This window comes from Fukomys damarensis, unplaced genomic scaffold, assembly GCF_012274545.1.
Source record: "Fukomys damarensis isolate Sample0158 unplaced genomic scaffold, DMR_v1.0_HiC HiC_scaffold_33, whole genome shotgun sequence".
In the NCBI taxonomy this organism is placed as follows: domain Eukaryota; kingdom Metazoa; phylum Chordata; class Mammalia; order Rodentia; family Bathyergidae; genus Fukomys; species Fukomys damarensis.
The window spans coordinates 4,211,676-4,231,351 of NW_022900945.1; the positions used below are offsets into that span (position 1 = coordinate 4,211,676).

Below are 19,676 nucleotides of genomic sequence, written 5' to 3' on the forward strand. Positions count from 1 at the left end.
GGCCTGGCCGCGCTGGACCCCGGGTGCCCCCTTCCCTCCGAGGTGCCACCAAGGTGCCAGGGAAGTGAGCGCCCCGCCTACGCCTCTGCTGGTCCTTGTGTGACCAGGCAGGACGCAGGACCAGGGCAGAAAGGCAACCTCTGGCAGGCCGTGCTTCCGGTTGGGCCCACGGAGGCTTCCTGGCGGCCTCTGCCTACCGGCCCCTCCCAGCGGGGCTCCTGCCCTGCCCCCCTCAGAACTGGGCTGCATATTTAGGGGAAAAACACTTAGGCTTGATTTCGAATAAAATAGAACAGAAGATGCAAATCAAGCAATGTCCCCCTCAAAAAATCCTAAGTTCTTTTGAGTATGAGATTTCAATGCTTTATCTAAAATTAATACGCAGAATATACGGAATAGAGTCCAGATTTTCATTTTTAGAAATTCCCCTCTAAACAATTAGAATTTCAGTGTGATATTTAAAGGTGGCTCAAATTCAGAAATTAGTGTTTACTTAATGAATCACCATACAGCTGAACTCAGGGGAAAAGAAAATAGACAGAGAAAATTTCTCTGCTCTTCTGTTGCCCGCCTCCTACAGGTCTGCAGACTCTTAAAGCCAGGAAGTTCTAAGATGTTTTGTGCTGCTGGGTTCTTAAAATTAGTGTATGGAATCTCCAGAGAGAAACATTAGTAAGCACAATAGATTGTGTTTCAAGTTGAAAAGTTTTTTAAGTAAAAAAAATGAGTTTCTTAACCTATCAGCTATTATAAGAAATGAATTTACATCACCACCCGGGTTACAAATACCTCACACACAACCCAGGCCAAAACTTATGAAACAACATTTATGTTTTCTATATATAACGCATGCTTACTTTTTCTCTTCCATTTCATTTTCTAAATGGAAGTTATCCAATAGCAAATTCATTTGATAAGCTGCAAGGACCTGATTTGTACTTTACAAAGGGGATTGAGAAGTAGTGTCTGTCTTGTAATACAGCTAAGCAAATGATTTTAAAGAATGTCCCATCCGTGCATCACCGGGAGTAGGTGAGGATGAACAACACCCTCATGGATATGGAGTTGCTGATCAGGGAGTTCGCCATCTAATAGAGAGCAATGTACGTATTAGTCACTTCTCATCCCTAGGACAAAGTACCACGCCTACAACTTAAAGGAGAGTCTTATTTTGGCTCTCGGTTTCAGTGGATTTCATCCATGGTCAGCTGGCTCCAAGGAAACCATGTATGGAATTTAACAGGGAGGCAGAGGAAAGCTGTGTACTGCGTGGTGTCCAGGAAGCTGGGGTGGCTGGGGACAACAATACGTCCTTCCAGGCCTTGCTATTGCCTGTGACTGATCTCCTAACAGCGCATTAAGCTACTAAAACCTCCACGATCCAGTCACCTTCCAAACACATGAAACTTTGGAGGAACATTTTAGATCTAAACCATAATAATTCAACAGGATGGTTTTATGAGAAAATGATCCAAGGAACAAGCAGCATAATAAAAATATGCTTGTGAAAAGTTGTTTGTAGACATTTGGTACTTGAGAGAAAAAAAGCTCAATGTTCTTTTGTAAATTCTCATGGAATTACAGCTTTCTCATAGTGGAGATTACTATGAGCACAGACCTGTGACCTGTTTAGATCCTGATCTCTGTACTAAATATTTAACAACCTTGACAAAGGAAAACAAAAACGTAGGCCACAAACTTGAAACCAGCTTGCCTTTCTTTCATGTCTTCCCACTCATTTCCCTCTCCTCTATTGCAGAACAGTCTAACCTGAACCATTCCATTTATTTCTTTGTTGTGATAAAATACACACAACATACACTTTTCCATTTTGGCCCTTTTAGAGCTCAGCGGCTTGCACTGTGAAACATCATCATCTATCTAGGGCCGGAATTCTTGGTCACCCGCAGAGGAAGCCCTGGCCCCGTTCTCTCCCATCCTTCCCACTGTCAACATCTAAGCTGCTTTCTGTATCAATGAATGTGCCGTTGTGGGTATTTCCTACCAATGAAATCACACAGTACGTGGCTGTCTTTGGTTGGCTCCTTTCTCTGAGCAGTGTTTCTGAGGTTCATTCATGATGCAGCATGTGTCAGTACTTGACTCCTTTTTATGCTGTACAGGATTCTATTAGATGCATATAGCAAATTTTCATCTAATGATGGGGACTCACTTTATTTTAAGGGGAATTCTATTTACAAAATAATGTAAAACTCAGTGACCATGCACACCTTTACAGCTTTGATTGTATATACAAGTAGAAAGACTTTTTAAAACTTTGACATCTCTGGCAGAAGCCTGCCTATGAGATATTCTATATATGAAGCTCATGAGACAGTGCTGGGCCTCACCTTAGACTCAGGATTTGCCTACATATGGGAAAGGAAGCCGTGAACAAAACTGCCCCAGGAAAGAGTTGAGAGCCTAGGACAGAGCCCTGCATTTGGAGGCAAAGTACAGGAAGAGGTTCCCCCTGAGATCTTCTGGCGAGAGAGGCTACAGGTGTAAAAACATAACCTAAGCTTATTATTCAGGGAAAAACACTGCCTGCTTTTCCATAGGGCTTGGAAGAGATTTAAATGAGATGACAAACTGAAAAAAGGTCTACATATGCAACCAATCGCTGGCCGTGGTTTGGACTCGGGGACGGTGGCAGGCAGCGGTACAGAGATGGAACCTTATTCTGAGCCTGAGCTCCCCGCCACTACCACCAGATTCTAAATGTGTTGCTCTCTTCATAGCATCATTGCCAACACCACCCAAATGGAAGCAAGCTTTTGACCCCTTAAAAATCAGTCTATTTAAAATGTTTTTCATGGTCGGTCTTTGTAAACTTGGCTCGTTTTTGCCATTAATTCCAAAGGCACTGGAGACCTGGAAAGAGGACCAAGAGATGGGTAGGGTAGAAGATGCATTCTGTGCATGCGCCAACCCACCATGAGGACTGTGGTCTCTACGTACTGCACACGTGAAGTCATAAGAATGTTTTTTAAATACCACAGACAGCTAACGGTATCTAAGTTGGGTGGCGGAGTTGGATGTGGAATCCAGAGCCCAGTGTGGCAGAGACTAGACGGGGGCTGGTTGCCCCGGCCAGTCCTCACCTCCACCCTGGGGCCCGTTCTAACCCTGGATTATCACACAAACAAAACTCCCATCCCAAAAGATCTCTTCGTCCTGAAAGGGAGAAAAGGAAGAGCCTCATCATTTCCCAAGAATATTTCATATTTTCCTCTTCCCATTCTTGTTAAAGAACAGCTGACCCAGGTTCATGCCCCACACTAGAAACAATTTCAATGTAGAAATTAACTTTAAATCTTCATAAAGTTATGGAGTCAAAAGTGGAAACATCACTGGAGAGCATTTATTCTTTCTTTCTGAAATCAGATTATTAGACACAGTTTTGTAAGCTTGCTATTTCTATTATATCCTTGACTATCACACTATCACTTCTCCCTTCTCCCTTTTGAAAAGTTAGTTTGAAGTTTTTTTTCTTTTTTTTTAGTCAGAGTCTCACTATGTAGTTCAGGCAGGCCTCGAATTCCTGGCAATCCTCCTGCCTCAGTCTCCCAAGTGCTAGGATTACAGGCCCAGCTGTTTGAATATTTTTTATAAACTCTCAAAAGACATTCGCACCTCTTCTTGGATCTTCTAAAAGATTTGTTAAAATGTGAAAATTTTTATAACTTTATCTTTCAGTGCTGTCATCTTTCTTCGTATTTTCATAAACTTCTCAAATTTTTCCATTTTTCACAGAGAATTTTCTCATGCTTTTTCTTATTTAACAATTTGATGCATTTTTTCTTGGAATTTTCTATTTTTGTTATTCTTATTTATCTTTCATGTATACTTGTATTCCATGCAATGGAATGCATGATTTTCTGTGAATCAAAGTTACAGATTGGCATAGCATTTTTTTCCTATGAACATGTACAAATTGCCTCACTTCTTATACTTGGTACAGACTGAGAGGTAGAAACACAGAGAGAATGTAACTTGTATTAAGCTAAGCAATTAGAAAGGTTGCTATCAATGGACTCTATGTTTCCAGCCCTAATCCAGTGCACTTTTTGCTGGAAAATGGACAACTCATGACGTTCATGACCTAGGTCATATTGGCTGTTGTCCAAATATCATGGTCAAAACCAGGACAGGGCCCATGGAGAACTATTCCTGCCTGATCTGTTATTCATTTAATACAAGAAATAATGGAATCTGTGTGTGTGTTCTGATCTGTGTGGTAGAGTGTGCTTCTCTGATGGTTTGAGTTACGGGACATGAAGTACTTGAAAACACAATAATAGCATTCGCTGTTATGGTTCCCAGATCACCAGTGGTGATTCGTGAGTGTAACATTGTGAACCCAGAGCTAAGTGGGAAGCCGGGAGAAGCTGAGGAGGAGACCTCAAGCCCAAGGGAAAATGTTCACTACACGACTGTGATATTTGCTCCTTAAGAAAATAGAGAAAGAACAAGCAAGAAAAATAAACAAAATTTAAAATGATAAGGAGAAGGTGTTCCTAAATATTATGGGTGGATAGTTTTAAATGTCAGTAAGTTTAACTAGAAACATCATGGGAAGAGTCATAGAGAATAGTTTCATGTGGGAAGAGAGGTTTTTTTTTAATTGACATTTAAAGACCTAAATGTCTTAAGTGGAATGACTGTTAAAATGCAGAATTAGACTGCATTTGGGGAGTGTATTTGAGCAGCACCCTCAGAGGCAGATAATGGGTGACTCACATCACCGAGTAGTTTGGGCTGACTCACATGTTTTGGAAGAAGGTGTCATCAAATTGCTGCTTTTGTCAGTGTTTTTCCCTTTGTTCCACCTGGCAGTACAAAATACTTTCTAAAACGCTGGTAACTTTTTTCCCAAGACAATGTTCCAAAGCACCCTGCCCTGACTCTAAGGTTTCAAATATACAGGCAGGAGGTAAATTCGAACGACACTTACCAACAAGAAACCCACGTCCCTGAGTGTCCCTGTGGAATCCCAAGCCCGGGTGAGGGGATGTGAAGTGAAGACCCACAACTGGGCTCGGACTATGAGGATGGCAGAAAGGGTCTTTCCTACCCCACTGCTACCTGAGTGGAACTTCTCGGAACATAGTTTTAACCAATGGATATTATCTGATATCCATACAAGATGTTGCGGACATCCAAATAAGAAGGCACTGGTCTTTGTCCTAGAAAGATGCAGGCACAGTAAATACTGAGTAACATTTGATATATTATGATACATATATGAAGCAATATTTGGGGGAACCCAGAGCACCCTAGACTCCTAGGATTGAGAGGGCCTCAGGGATGAATGGAAATTCTAAATGTTGATAAAATAGACAAAGCATTTGAGCCAGGGGCAAGGACCACACTGGGCTGGCAGTGTTGGCTGATGCTAGAGACTGGCTCGTGATCCAGACCAGCCATGGAGTTGAAGGAACGGAAGAAGGTGAGATGGGAATCCAGGACCTAGAGCTCTATCAGCTCGGTGTAGCTCTCTTGGCATGCACGGCGCCCATGACCTATGTTTTGGTGTTGTCCCACTCTCAAGAGTGTCCGGCCTGGAAATGGCTGTTCTGAATCTGTGACTCAGTTCCTTGGCAAAGCCTCAGTTTGGGTGATGAATAACAGTTGCCTGAGAAAACCTTGCAACCTTCTCCATCCCCGTTCAGCCTTATGGTGCTGGTAGAGCATCCAGTGCCAAGTCCTTGATAAATATCTGCTGAGAAAATATGAGGCCTGCCCACAGGTGCACACTTACACAGCCACACCACCAGGGAAGCTCCCCTTGCCTCTGAACACATATATTTCCCAGCTGTGCTACAGCTTTCTAAGTCGATTCCCAGGCTGTACTGTGGATAGATTTCTTTGATACTTTGCTGTTTTCCTACAGGATTGAAAAAGCGTACAAGGAAGGCCTTTGGAATACGGAAGAAAGAGAAGGATACTGATTCCACGTATGTACTTTGCTCCTCCAACAAGCTATTTCCTAAGAGATGTTGTTGTCATCACTTAGAGATTTCCTTGAATAGCAACACTTTCTGCGTTCAGCTCATTTCTGGGTGGACCATGGCTGCGCTGCATAAATCCTCTTAGGTCTGAACTAAAAGGTACAGATGTTCAGATTGTCGTGATGTGTTATTTTTTTACTACCTGATATCTACACTTTTCAGCAGTCCTAGGAGGCAGAAAGTGTGACAGTTACTTCTACAAACATTCATTTCCACTTTAAGCATTGCTCCTAGGATGTCTGAACTGAAGACTTAGCAAAACTTATATTTAGGTAGATTCACCCTCACCAAAGCCAGAGCTGTTTACTGTGTAATATCCCAAAGCTCTTGCTTGAGGGGCCAAGAGTGTGTTCAAACAGAATTGTGAATCACCCAGCAGAATTCACAGCAATGCCAGAAGGGGGGTTTTATAGATATTACTGATCTCATGCCTATGGACACCAATAGGCCCTTGGAAATGTTGATAGCATAACAGTTTCATTATAATTCCTTCTACTTATTATATTATCTTGAATTCTCCTTCAAAAATATGTGGTCTGACGATAATCTCAGCTGAGCCAGACAGGTAACTTCAGTACATGAAGGCAGCTGGCCGGGAACTCAGATTTCTAGCCCAAGATCAGTGTAAGGAGACCACGGCCACCCAGCTATGGCTACAGCAGGAGAGACACACATCTGGGGTGGTCTGCTGTGTATCAGAAAGGAGCCCTCTAAACCCCTCATCTAGCAGGACTCCCTGAGAGTTATAAAATGGGAAAATCAAAGTCCTATAGGCACAGGACTTTAGCTTTCCATTCTGTGCATTTTTATGATGCGTAAGTTTGATCCCTAGGTACTTGGCATTCTCTTTGTCCCTGTCCACCGTGAACTTATAATTCACAGGATAAAACACTGCACACATTAAAATCTCTTTCATACAAGTTAAGGAGATCACACATTGGAAATGTGCCCTGTGGTCCTCGGTATTTAGGTAATGCTCAGAACTGTCCTTATCATCACGGATGTGAATTTACAGCATGTGTCTCCTTTCAGCAAAGGAGGTGGAATTTCATGGGAATTAGAGGGCGAGGAAGGTACACATGTGGATGTGATCTGTGATGTTCAGGGCAGGAAGGGCCTCCATTTTGGTTTCAAGAATGTGAGGCCATGGATTCCACGCACAGAGAGCAACAGGAGCAAAGGCAGAGGACGGTGGGAAAGTCGGGAGGCGCTGAGGGAAGTGCAGGGGTATGGGAAAAGGCAACGTGGGCGGCGAGGCTGGAAAGAAGCCGAGGGCCAGTAGCTGAATGCCTGGGTTCCCTTCCCTGGGCGAGGGTCACCTTGGCACCCCAGGAGTTTTTAAACTACAGAATGCAATGGATTCGGGAGGCGAGAGCTATTTATTTGGTCTAGGTACCAAATGTTCAAAGTCTCTTTTTGCTATGTTTGTGCTTTTTTTTCTTTTGGAAAACACCCATGGAAATTATATTCACTGTCGTCTTGACAATTTTCCGGAGTGACTGAGTTAGAAACATTTTTCTACAATTTACTTCTTCTTAGTAAACCTGACATCACCCAGAACAGGTGGCGTCCTCTGGCCAAGTTGTGCTCTTGTCCCAACTCTGATGGTGACAGTGTGGCCCGAGAAACTTTTTTGTTGGGCCTCCATTTCCTCAACCATCAGAACTTTACTCTCACCAGAATCTCCTTCGCCTGAAGGCCTAGGCATGGCCCTGACCATTCTGCTAGCAATGCCCATGAGCAGCAACCGTGAGCCACGCGGGCGTGGGGCACTGCAGCTTACGCTCAGCACTTCAGAGTGGAAGCCAAGGCCGCTGTCCTAGGCAGATAGTGTCAGCTACTGCTCTCTCTAAAGGAAAAGAGAGGCCCGGTGCAGTGACGCAGGTCTGTGATGCCAGCACTCTGAGAGAGAGAGAGAGAGAGAGAGAGAGAGAGAGAGAGAGAGAGAGAGGAGAAAGATAGAAAATTAACCTTTCCAGGACAGGCTGAGCTAATTTACATGTGGCCAAAGCACTGTTTCTCTGTCACCATTTCTAAAGCAATGAAAATAAGTTAAGTTCCTCTTCATGGCTCCAGGTAGACCCCCAGTTTTGCTCTGCAGCCCTCTGAGGAGACATCTATCTGTGTGTAGAATCCCGAGTGCCGCTCCTTAACCTCTTACATCTCAGCATCCAGATTTCTTGTCTGACAGCAAATTAGTTGCACTCTGCTTCCCCCAGCAGCGACGGTCGAAGAACACACTGCTCTGTAGAAGCTTTTGTTTTTCATGAACCCCTGCTCGCTAACGGGATCACATAGCATTTTTAAAAAAGGATTCATAATCGCAAAGGGGTTGGTCCAGTGCTCTGGCAATCTGCGGGCGCTTAAGCTTTCGTTAATGCCCACAATGAGTCCACAGTCCTTGAAACCCTGTTGATGAAAACTGTTTTCACTTGCAACTGGCTTGGGTTGCTAAGCAACCTGCTAGGTTGGTGCCGCGCGGCACCAACTTCCGCCGCCGATTGAGCCTCCTCAGACAGGGTAGGGACCAGACCTTCCTGATTTGATCACCGGTGCAGTGGCTGATGGCAAGAGGAAGGGAGGGCCTGAGCTAAGGGCAGCACTGTGCAAGATATTTTGTGTGCCGAGATCCTTCCTAATCCTCGCGGTAATTCAATAAGGCAGCAGTAATATCTCAGTTGCAGAGATGAGCGATCCATGCCAAAGAGGTTCAGGACTTTGCTGGAGGCTGTGCAGAAAATGGGATTTGGAGCCAGCGTCTGAGTTCACAAACAAGTGCCTATGCATGCGTCATCCTCAGGCTCAGATGCCCTCCCAGCTGTGCACGTCTCTCTCCACCCTGTGAAGCAGGAATGAATTTCCGTACCTGGTCCACCTCCTGAGGAACAGTTCCAACCCTACCAAACTCCTAGCACCGATGACAATTGTTTTCCCAACAATGCAGCTGCCTCTCTGAGCATGTTTCTGGTTCTTTGTTCTAGCAAACATTTTTAAGGGCCTTACAGAGTGAATTAAAATTGGGAGTTTGCAGTGGCCACCAGTCTAGTTCCCCAAAGTAACGACGAGAAGCCCCTCCTACGTCACTCTACTGCCAAGAGCGAAGAGACAACACTGCAAAGAATCCAGCGCCAGCTGCACTGACCCCGCTTAGCGTATGTCAGACGCATTGCGCTGCCCTTGCGTCTGCTGTCCTGCTTACCCTGGCCTGGAGAGGGTGGGGAACCTGCCCAAGGCCACAGAACCATGCGTGCTGAAGTCTGAACTCCAGATGTACCTCCCTCAAGAGCTGCTGCCCCTAACTGCTACTGCCCAGTGCCACCACACACAGTGACCCAGTAACCACGACAGTCATCCGAGGGAAGCACTTAGCAAATATCACTGTTTCCTGCTCGTCTATCATTAAAGGAGACTTACATGTAAAAATATGGAAGAAGGTGCAGATTCTCAAAATAAGTTGGGGGGAAAAAAAAAACACCAGAAAAGTCTCCGGTTATGAGGCAATGCAGGACTGCTCACAGGGAGGGAGGATAGGAGAGCAGAGATCCATCTATGCGGAACGTGCCCGTACAGCATGGAGCCAGCTAGACAGGCCAAACTCTTTAATGTTCAAACCAAGCATCTTACGACATACTTGTTTTGATTTAGCTTTTCTCGGCCAGATTGCTGGGCAGAGATGGTGGTTAATGATTCTTGTGACAGTATAATCTGCGAAGCAAGAGTGATTGATCTTCATAAGTGCTATCAATTTCTTTCTCTTGCAGAGGTTCCCCGGATCGAGATGGAATTGTAAGTATTTAAATAACCATTTCAGCTGGTTTGCGTTTAATACATGCCGTGTTGCAATTGCTTAAACCCCCATTACTTTTTCTGTTTTTCCTCCTACAGGGGAAAAAACTAGATGGGATGGCTTTTCAGACTTCTCACTGCTAATAATTTTCTCCAGTAATTGCATGGACGAAAGTGTAGTCTTGGTGTGGCTGGACTTATTTAAGGCATTCACCTGAACCCCTGCCTGGGGGCGGGAAGGGGACTGGGCTTGCAGGGTGGGTCAAAAGCCAGACTGGGCAAGGGCTGCTAATGTTTCCAGCCATTGCTGTTATTCTGTTTCCAGCCTAACGATGTAAAAGCTCATTATGTGAGAATGTTTTTCTCCAACCCAGGCCACAGAGTCATAAAGGAGCTAGGATTCAATAAAATCAAAGGAAGCTTTTCCCCTTGAGTAGTTGGGCTGCAGATACATTTTCTATATTAAATCCAAAAACAGGGAATGGTCTTAAAACCATTTATGCTGAATTTACACCCTGAAGGGAGAAAATACGTCCTCTGGGCTTAGATTTAAAAGAAAATCTGACTCCTTCCTGGCTGCCAGATTTCTTGCTTTTTGAAGACGCCTGTGGTACACGGGTTGAGATTTACCCAAGCTGTGCTTACAAGATTCTGCCCCAATTTCTAAAACAACTTCCTTCAAATCTAAATCAGATGCCTGTTCACAGAGTTTAAAAGAACAGCTGTTACCAGAGGAAAAAAGAATGAACTTATATTAGGTTCTCTGGGCTGGAGTGGGAACTAAAATCAACCCGGTGATTAAAAGTATTTTTTCAAAATAATCACCCTTTCCAATCAATCCGTATGCCTAACTTGGGGTGCTAATGCAAGGAAGCTATAGCAGGGTCCCCCACACAAACTGAGCCGAGGTTCCTAGGATGGGGTACCTGTGCTCCCTGTGGTTCTCGCTATGGAATGTTAAGGAAATAGACTGAAATTGACCAGACATTGGGTAACGCTGTAATCAAGGCTCTATTCAGCAGGGGAAAAAAAAGACCCAGAAGACTCAGCTTCTCCTCAGCTCTTGCTTCTGGCTCAGAGCCCTCTCCTTAACTCTGTCTCAGGTACTCTTTGCTTCTGTGTCTTCTCTCTGCTGCTGCCGTGGTCCCCGCCTCGGTCCTCCTGTCCCCTGCATTCCTACCTCTGCGAGGCCCTGTGAGCTGCGCCGCCCTCCTCCGGGGCTGGACCGGTGCCTGCTGCCTCCCTCGCTCTGCCCCTCTCTGTCTCATCCCTGTTTCCTCTCTCCACACCTCACACCCCACCCCTGCTTGTCTCTGAGTCGTCTCTGGGGCCCCATTGCTACCTCTGCTCTCTGCGTTTGGGGGAGCCTGGTTTAAACCTCGTGTGGAACACTCACCTTGATACCTGAGGTGGCGGCTGACAAGGACAGGTGACCAGGGACGTTCTGGGGACACATCCTGCTGAGTGACGGCTTCAAGCCTGGTCTCCTGAGCACTCCCTGCAGCATTCCAGGTGCTACAGAGTTGTTTGCTAGCGGGTGCGGCCCGTCCTCTTCCCTCTGCAGTCAGAAATACCTTTAGTATCGCTGGTCATGGTCAGTGAGGAAGAAGAATTCCCTGATTTCATTTTCTCGGGAAAGAAAGCAGAACTGTCCCGAAAGCTACGTCTGAAATAGTTGCATTTTCTCAGAAGGAGGGTAGACAGCTTCATAGGCCATTGGAAATGATTACTCAGCTACTACTTTTCCTACTTGAAAATGTTCAAGTTTATCCCAAAACTTGGTTGCCGCAGTTTGAAACCCAGCACAGTCTGGGTAGCCCCAAGTTTCTGGCTATATTCGGTCCTTAGAAATCGCAAGCTGGTTTTCTCTCCAGTTCTCACGGATTCCTTGGAGACTCGCGTCTGTGCGCTCGGTCCCCTTTTGAATGGCTGAGGTCGCTTCAGAAGTATGTCCGGTTAGGGGTCTGGCGTCGCAGTTTCACTCATGGAAGCCTGTGGTGTGCAGGTGGTGTAGACCCAGCCAACGCCCATGAACTGGGTGCGCCCGGTGGGAACCACCGCTCTCGGGTGGGGCTGTCCGTATGCAGGTCCCTTGCCTTGCTGTCCATCGCTGAGTGTGCCCCGGGCTGGCAGAGCTGTCCCTCTCAGTGTCGGGACTTTAGGCAGCTGAGCGTGACGCAGGTTTAACTCAGACACAAACTGGCGTGGCCAGCGCGTGCTCGAGCTTTCTCCTCAGCTGTTCCGATTTCCCTGTACAAGTGGACGGAAGCTTGAGTGCCACCGCTCTTGCCGTGAGGGCCTCCTGTGTGCTCCTCCCGGACAGGCCAGCAGGGAAGACACAGACTTGGGACTGTTGGCTGTGCGTCCTCTGGGGATCAGGGGAAAGCAAGGCGGAGCTGAGCTGTTCACACTTAGATCAAGAACACAGCCGTTTCTGCTCGGTCTCTTCTTGTGGTCTTGGTGTCTGTTCTCTCCTTGTAACTGAATGCTGGGGAATGAGGACCGGATCCGCACGCTCCCCCGTGCCTGGGACACATCCTCCCTTCCTCCCTGGCCTTGCCAGTCTCGCTGGCCTGCTGAATAGAGCCTCGTTATGGGCCCCAAAACCCTGCCGAGATTGGTAGGCCGTACAATTTGGCCTAGAAATTGTTTCTTCTATGGTATATTTGCTGACTCCATGTGATTCTTTATATGTGTCTTGAAGAACAAACAGATTCTTTAACAACTTTTTTCTACATGAAAACAATCAATTCCAGCAGCCCAGCCCACATGAGCCACCCTACAGTAACAAAGCAGAGTGTGCACGTGAAGGAGGAAAAAAAGTTTCGGTAAGGAAACAGATTTTAGTTTAAAATTTCCAAGGGGTTGTAGAAACAGTGAGTAAAATCCAATTTGAAATTTGGAAAACACCTCAGCTTTGATTCACCCTGCTTTGAAGAGGAGTCTTTCTCAGGCATTCCCAAATTATTTCTTGAACTCCTGGGGCTTATTTTTAAATCAGTCATAGACTTCTATGTATTGACTTCCAAATATTCTTTCAAAGAATGATCAGGCATTAAAAAAATAAGAACTTTTGTCTTGGACAAAAAAAAAAAGATTCAAATTTCTTTTTTAAATCTGCTGTCTATAAAGAAGGCTTTGACAATCATGTAAACACAATGAAAATTGAGTAGTGTCATTTGCTCAGATGAGCACCCTGTCAGTCACATTGGTAATTTTCCAGCTCTTCCTCTGTAGAAACTGTGAAGAGTCAGGGTCACTGCACCAGGACTAACGGTACCGTAACTACAGCTGTGTGATCCGGTGTGGCAGCCAATGTCAATATTCAGTTAAAATTCCATCCTGACCACACTCACCACCTTTTAAATATTCCATAGCTGCTCGTCCCTGGTGGCTATCATGTTGGACAGCACATGGCTGGAACATTTCCATCTCCTCAGTGAGATCCACTGGATGGTGCTGTTCTACAGCATCTTTTACAAGATGATTCCGGTCTACTTTGGTGAAGATGCTGCTTGGGAAATATACCAGGTGTCTTAAACACTTCCTACCCTAGGACACTACAGAGCCATGAGCTGACCCCAGAAAAGAGTGGCCACTCACAGTGAAAACTGAGAACTTGGAAGGATATGTAACAAACGGGACATGGTTGTTACTGCAGTTGTCGATTTGGCCCATCGTGTTATCTGAGGACAGATAATAGGACTAGCTAAAGAAAATGCCCACCAAAACATTAACATCCCCATGAGCCTCAGTTATCTTTAAATAAGTCATGTATTCAAGTTATAAAGGTTCCTTATGCCAGGTGTAGAATTTTAGAAAATACAGAACTAGAAGAACTAAAAGAATGCACTACTCCCGTCCCAGGAGAAACAAATCACCACTTCACACCCCGATGAATGCCTCACTGGTTGCTCTCGAGATCAGGCCTAGGTGTTAAAGGATGGCCCACCCACAAGCAGTGTTCCTTCCTGCTTTCTCTTCAGTGAAAACATACCTTGCTCGGTGTGTAAACAAAAAAGAATTTTTCCTTAGGATTTAGCAAGAAACATTCCACAGCCTAGCTTGAACAGTTTTCCCTTGTGAACCCAAAGAAGTTTATAAATGCAACTACCACCCATGAATGAGGCCAAATTGCCAGTGTCTCTAGTAAAGGCAAGGGTGTGAGTGTGTGTTGAATACCTGCTAAGAACAACTTACTGTTGTGATTGTTGTTTGTGTCTAGTGTTTGTTTTTAAAATGTTTCTCTTTTAAAAGAAAACTTTTTATAGGTTTTGCTTTCCCTTCCTCCGAACCTTCTATTAGTTTTCATACAAATGGCAATTTTCACTCAACCCAAATTCAGGAATTTCTTCACATCCAGTACGAGACATGTATTACAAATTGTATCTATATTCGCATGCACACACATGGACATACGCAGTTTGCTCACATACAGACTGTCTTTGTCTTAGCACTTTAACAGAGTTGATGATATTATCATGGAAACAAACTGTAGAACGTTGAAAATTTTGAACTCAGTAATTTAATCTTTTTAGTTTGGGGATGGCAGTGCTTGGAATTCAGAAATTATTTAAAAATGAACGGCATATTGATAGCAGTTTTATGTTGACCACAAAATTCTTTTTTTTTTTTTCTTTTTTTTTTTTTGGTACTGGGGATCAAACTCGGACCCTTACGCTTGCAAGGCAGGCAGCAGAACCACTGAGCCAAATCCCTGGCCCTGATCACAAAATCTATGAGTTTACTCCGCTGGAATCAACTTAGTTCATTTGATTCCTGATTATTATAAATTGAATTTTGTAATTACACATGCTAGGAAAGGGGTTCGTGCATTTTGCAATGAAATTGTATACAAAAGGATCAGTAAAGCAGGGATTTAAAAAGAAAACAAATATGACAAAAGTAGGAACCGAGCCTATTTCCAGAGAAGAATTGGTATTATCTCATATGTTACTAAGTGGAGTTTGTTCTCAACCGTAGCTTCCTAAAATGAACAGGTCCAGAGTTGACATGGTGAGTTGTGAACAAGATCTGTGAATAAGGTAGAAAGAATATCACTGAAACTCCAACTGGAAAAAGTCATGCCGGGGGGAGGAGTAAACTGATGTCCCAGGGGATGCAGAACCTTTAAAAGACAGGAGCAGAACAAAGATCGAAAGAAGCATAGGCCCGTGTTTGGGGTGTAGGCGTCTGCGGACGCACGAACGGGTTCCCTGCATTTGTAACATCCAGGCAGTGGCATTATAGAAAGAGGGGCATCCGTGCCGCCTCTGCCCCTTGTGCCCCTGTCCACTGTGCACACTGCCCGATCCTGGGATGCCTAGTGAACATTCAGGACTGTTAGCCAAAGATCCTCTTGCAGACATAAACGCTGCCTCCCCTCACCCATTCGTCAAACTGAGTGGTAGCCGCTTACGCTGGGTTCAAGTGGCCTCTGTCTGTGTGGGCAGAATGAGAAGTCTCATTGTCCTCGTGCCCTAACCTGACACGCGTCGTGCTGAGGTCCGCTGCGTGGTGACATGCATCGCTGTGTGTGGTCAGGGTCAGGGTGCCGTGGTGTGCGCCACCATGAGCAGCTGGATTTCTGCTTCAGTCCTTTGCTCACAGAAAGTAGAAAATTGAGCAAGCTTCATTTGGATGTTCTTTTTTTCATGTGTTTGTGGTTACGTCATGACTGTACTTTAAGATAAAGTTCCTGTCTGGAAATTCTTTAAATAAACTTTAAGATAACCAAGACCCAAAGTAAAACTTTAAGACAATCAAGACAGAATAATGCTCATTTCCAATCTACTTATAAAAATACGAGCTCATGGAGGCAGGGAACGTGGGCAAGGGACTCCCACCATCGATCCTCAAATTCTGTTTTAATAACTGGAGGAGAAACTGCCAGTGGAAGGAATACCAACCTCACTTGGAACAACTAGGGACTGAATAAACTAATCCTGAGCTTTCTTCCTTTGTATTTGATCCAGTAGTTAGGAAAAAAAATAATAAGTCACTGTTTGAAATGCTGAAAGATTAGTTAATGGTTTGAATGAACATTCTTTGGATATGTTGGAATTCAGTGTATATGATAGCAGCATAGAAGTCAAAATGTTTCCTTTTAAAATATATCTGTATGTGGTTATGTCCCCTGAAGGTAGAGAGGATTAAATGATAATGTAGGTGTTGTGAATTCTCCCATAATTACATAAAACTCCAGCCTCTAGTTGTTAATAGCTCTCTGCGTAGGTATCCTGCAGGGTTTGTGAAGTGAGTGTGTAGGTTTTTTATTCAGTCTCATGGCAGCTGGGTTCCACTCTCATTGTTCAGTGTGGTTTCATACTAGGCTGTGCCCGTTGTCTTTCCAGTGCTGGATTTTGGTAGCGCTCATGAAATATAGATGAGAATTCCATGGTTTTTGTTGTTATTTGTTTTGGTTTTCATTTAAATGTTTCCCTCCTAAATTTATTTTGAAATTTATTACAGAAGAAAAGCAACGGAGCACCAAATGGATTTTATGCAGAAATTGACTGGGAAAGATATGTGAGTATCAAAATACTGCCTTCTTTATCAAGTATTGGGTAAATTAGAATGGAAGCACTCCGATTTACAATAAGACGCAGAGAAAAGCGAAGTACGTGGAAGACACTCCGTCCTCGGAGGAACTGTCTGCACCCTTAGGACAGCAGGGAGCTGAGAACACTAGTCTGTCAGACCCGGTTGAAGACCTGGTCCTCGCGCCCATGCATGTATCAGCTCTATGCGGCCATAGAAGAGTGATTTTGTTGAAATTAGTATAGTAGTTAATTTCCCAACAAAAGCAAAGTTGGTATAACAGGTACTCTGTCATTGACTCGGTGGTTTCAGGAGCATGCCAGCCCAGGTTGTGCTCAGACGTGCTCTTTTCTTGTAGAAACACTGGGTGTTTCTGCCCAGATTCTATTTCTAGGCAGCCTTGAGAGCAGAGGTAAGTCACTTAGCCACTGAGCCTTGGTCCTGCGCCAACCACGATAGCCACATGGTGCAGATCTTCCCAGGGTCAAGTGGTGATCATATGTTCCTTTCCAAGGAGTGATATGAACCCAGCAGGCCTAAACTCTCCCCGTAATTCCCCCCAAAACCCACTAACAGTAACGTCACCACCACACACTTCACCAGCTACAACAGCACCGCCTGCAGGACCCAGCCGGGATCGCGCTCAGGTCCCTCATGGAGAAGGCGGGCTTCCGCCCCTGAAGTTCAAGTTGTTTGCTTGCTAAACACCCGAATTCGTGAACTCATGGGATAGTTTTGCTCTTAGCCTTTAGCCAGCTCTCCTGGCCCGACTTTCTCTTTCACAAAAATGAAAGCTTTTGCATATTTGTTAATAAGACTTTTGTTTTTATAATAACTGTGTCACACTGCAAACTCACTGTCTTTTGTAATAGCAAACGCTGTTAAATCCTTTCCTCCCGAAAAGGAAAACACCGCATTTTCGATACTGTAGAGGAAACCGAGGCTCAGGGAGGTGACGCGCCTCATGTATGCCACCTCAGCCGTTCAAGTATGCCGCTCTGCCAACGCCCGGCCCTCTCTTCTGCCTGCTTCTCAAGATTGGGATCCTTTTGATATTTTGAGCACTTCAGTCCCCTAGAATGCTGAATAGCCCCCAACTTAAATTCACATTATTCACAGATAACGTTATAAGGGGAACTATTAGGTAGGAACAGGGACTTCTTTTCTCAAAATCATTTTTTTCTTTTTTTTGCTTAGAAAAATTCTGTCATATTTTGTAGGGTTCTTCAATACACAAGAATGGTAAACTCTAAGCAAAAAGGAAGAATGACATTAAAATATCAAATTACTCATCAAATGCTACAAACAACCTCCCATCCCTCATAAAAGCCCTAAACTCTAGTGCTGCTCCTGGGCACAATGTGTTTAAATAAAGCATAATTTCCTTCAGAGGGGTTTAGCCCTAAAAATCAGATCACACAGGAACTGCTGTTGTACCTATGCATCAAACAACAATTGCTCAAAATGCTAAGAAGAATTTTATTCTTGACACCATCCCTATTCTGGTAAGAAAAAAATTTCAGAGAAAAAGTGAGCTTTAAGCAAAGGCCTGAATGTAAGTAGAGGCGCGCTGGTTGTGTAGGGCAGAAAAGTCCACGCTGGCAAAACAGAATGCACTGGGGACCCCGAATGAGACAGCTCTGCAGAATCCAAATGGTAAAAGTTGACAGTGGGACCTGGGCATCAAGGCACAGGCCTGGAATGCCAGCATTCTCTGCGGCTGAGGCAGGAGGATCTCAAGTCCAGCCCAGCCTGAGCAATTTAGAGTCGACTCACTGCCTAAAAATATACATTGTTTTTAAAACCCTGGGGATGCAGCTCAGGGCTGGTTCAATTTCCAGTATAAGGTGGGGGCGGGTAGAAGGGACGGAGGGAGGGAGGGGAGAGGACAGAAAAAGTCCACCATGAGAAGAATCTGCAGCTCAAGGAAGATGACGAAAGAGAATCAGTCACTGGCCAGGGGCTAAAGAAAGGGTGGAGCCTGGTCAGCTCCCCTGGGCACTGGGCTGCTCTTCTCTGCGCTGTGAGAAGCCACGACAGGTTTTTGGCAGGCAAGGACCTCGGAACACTTGTTTCAAAGAAAAAGGTGATTCTGAATCCTCCCGAAGCGAAGCGAGACAACATCGAGATCACAATAAATGCTCAAAACCTGGTGGCTTCCAGACACAGAAACACACTCCAATCTCATTGAAATGTAGGATCTTTTCCAAAGCTCAATGAAATAGAGACACAGAAGGGCGGTTACCAGGGTAGCAGCAGGTCATAGGGTTCAAACTCGCAGGGCAGTGGGATGAGTGTGCCTGGACAGTGCGTGTGTGCCACGAGGCTATTGGGAATGACCCTGAAACTTGCTGAGAGTTGATTTTAGCTGCCACACGCACAAGGTAACTGAAAGTGGTGCTGTATGAACTGGACAGTAGCAATTCAGTCTCTGTGTCTGTACCTCAAAACATCAAGTGCTTCTTAAATGCATGCAATAAAAAAATCATTTTTAAAAATGGGTGGCCTAAGCCAGGCGTGTTGGAACACACCTATCATCCCAGCACTTGGGAGGCTGAGGCAGGAGGACCACCAAGAGTTTAAAGCTAGCTTGGCCTACATAGTGAGTTCAAGGTCAGCCTGAACTACATAGGGAGACCCTGTCTCAAAAGCCCAAACAAGTAGCCTTTTCCATGGAAGCTAGGGCCCAAGCTTCCTCCACGGCCACGTATTATCGTTGTTTTAGAGACTGAAACTCTTCGGCCCCATCCTCTCTCTGCCAGGCTTTCAAATTGGACCACTGTCCCGCTGGCTGCCTTCCTCCCCTGAAGCTCACAAGCGGGGCTGATCTCACCAGGCCTGGGCCTGGGGCACTGGCAAGAGCCGGCTGCACCTGTCCTGGGACAGGGCGTCTGATTTCACCTGGGGGCTTCCTTGGTGGCTGGGTCATGTGGTCCACTTACGGCTGGCCTGTCTTTCAGGGAGGTAAGGTGTGAGCCCCAACTCAACGCAAATGTGAACTACTGAGCCCAACCCCGCAACTGGCCTTTGATCTCTCCTGCCTTTTTCTTACAAGTACCAGCCGCTTCCAGGGCCTGGAGGGTTCAAACCTGGGACTCCCCTAGAAGCTTCCTTTCCCTTTCTCCCTGTGCATATCTGTTTCCTGGAGCTAAAACGACCAGCCCTGTACTCCTTCCATCCCACCAGACCTGACCCTCAGCCTTCATCTTCACCAACCTTGCTCCAGGCCCTCTGCACCAGGCTCCCTGGGAACCCATCCCCAAGACACCTTGATTCTGCTGTCAGCACTCCACACCCCAAAGAGGCTGCAGCTGCTCCAGCCCAGAAGGCGCTGAG

General features: G+C 45.3%; 1 protein-coding gene across 1 annotated transcript in view; it reads left to right on the plus strand.

The window, feature by feature from the left end:
- Sgip1 (SH3GL interacting endocytic adaptor 1) overlaps window positions 1-19,676 on the plus strand; it is a 99,849-nt gene that overhangs the window by 1,886 nt on the left and 78,287 nt on the right. Inside the window, exons 2-5 of the mRNA XM_010605235.2 lie at window positions 5,897-5,960; window positions 9,776-9,800; window positions 12,557-12,628; window positions 16,272-16,328. Of these exons, the coding sequence (XP_010603537.1) occupies window positions 5,897-5,960; window positions 9,776-9,800; window positions 12,557-12,628; window positions 16,272-16,328 (218 nt within the window). The remainder of the gene's footprint in view (window positions 1-5,896; window positions 5,961-9,775; window positions 9,801-12,556; window positions 12,629-16,271; window positions 16,329-19,676) is intronic.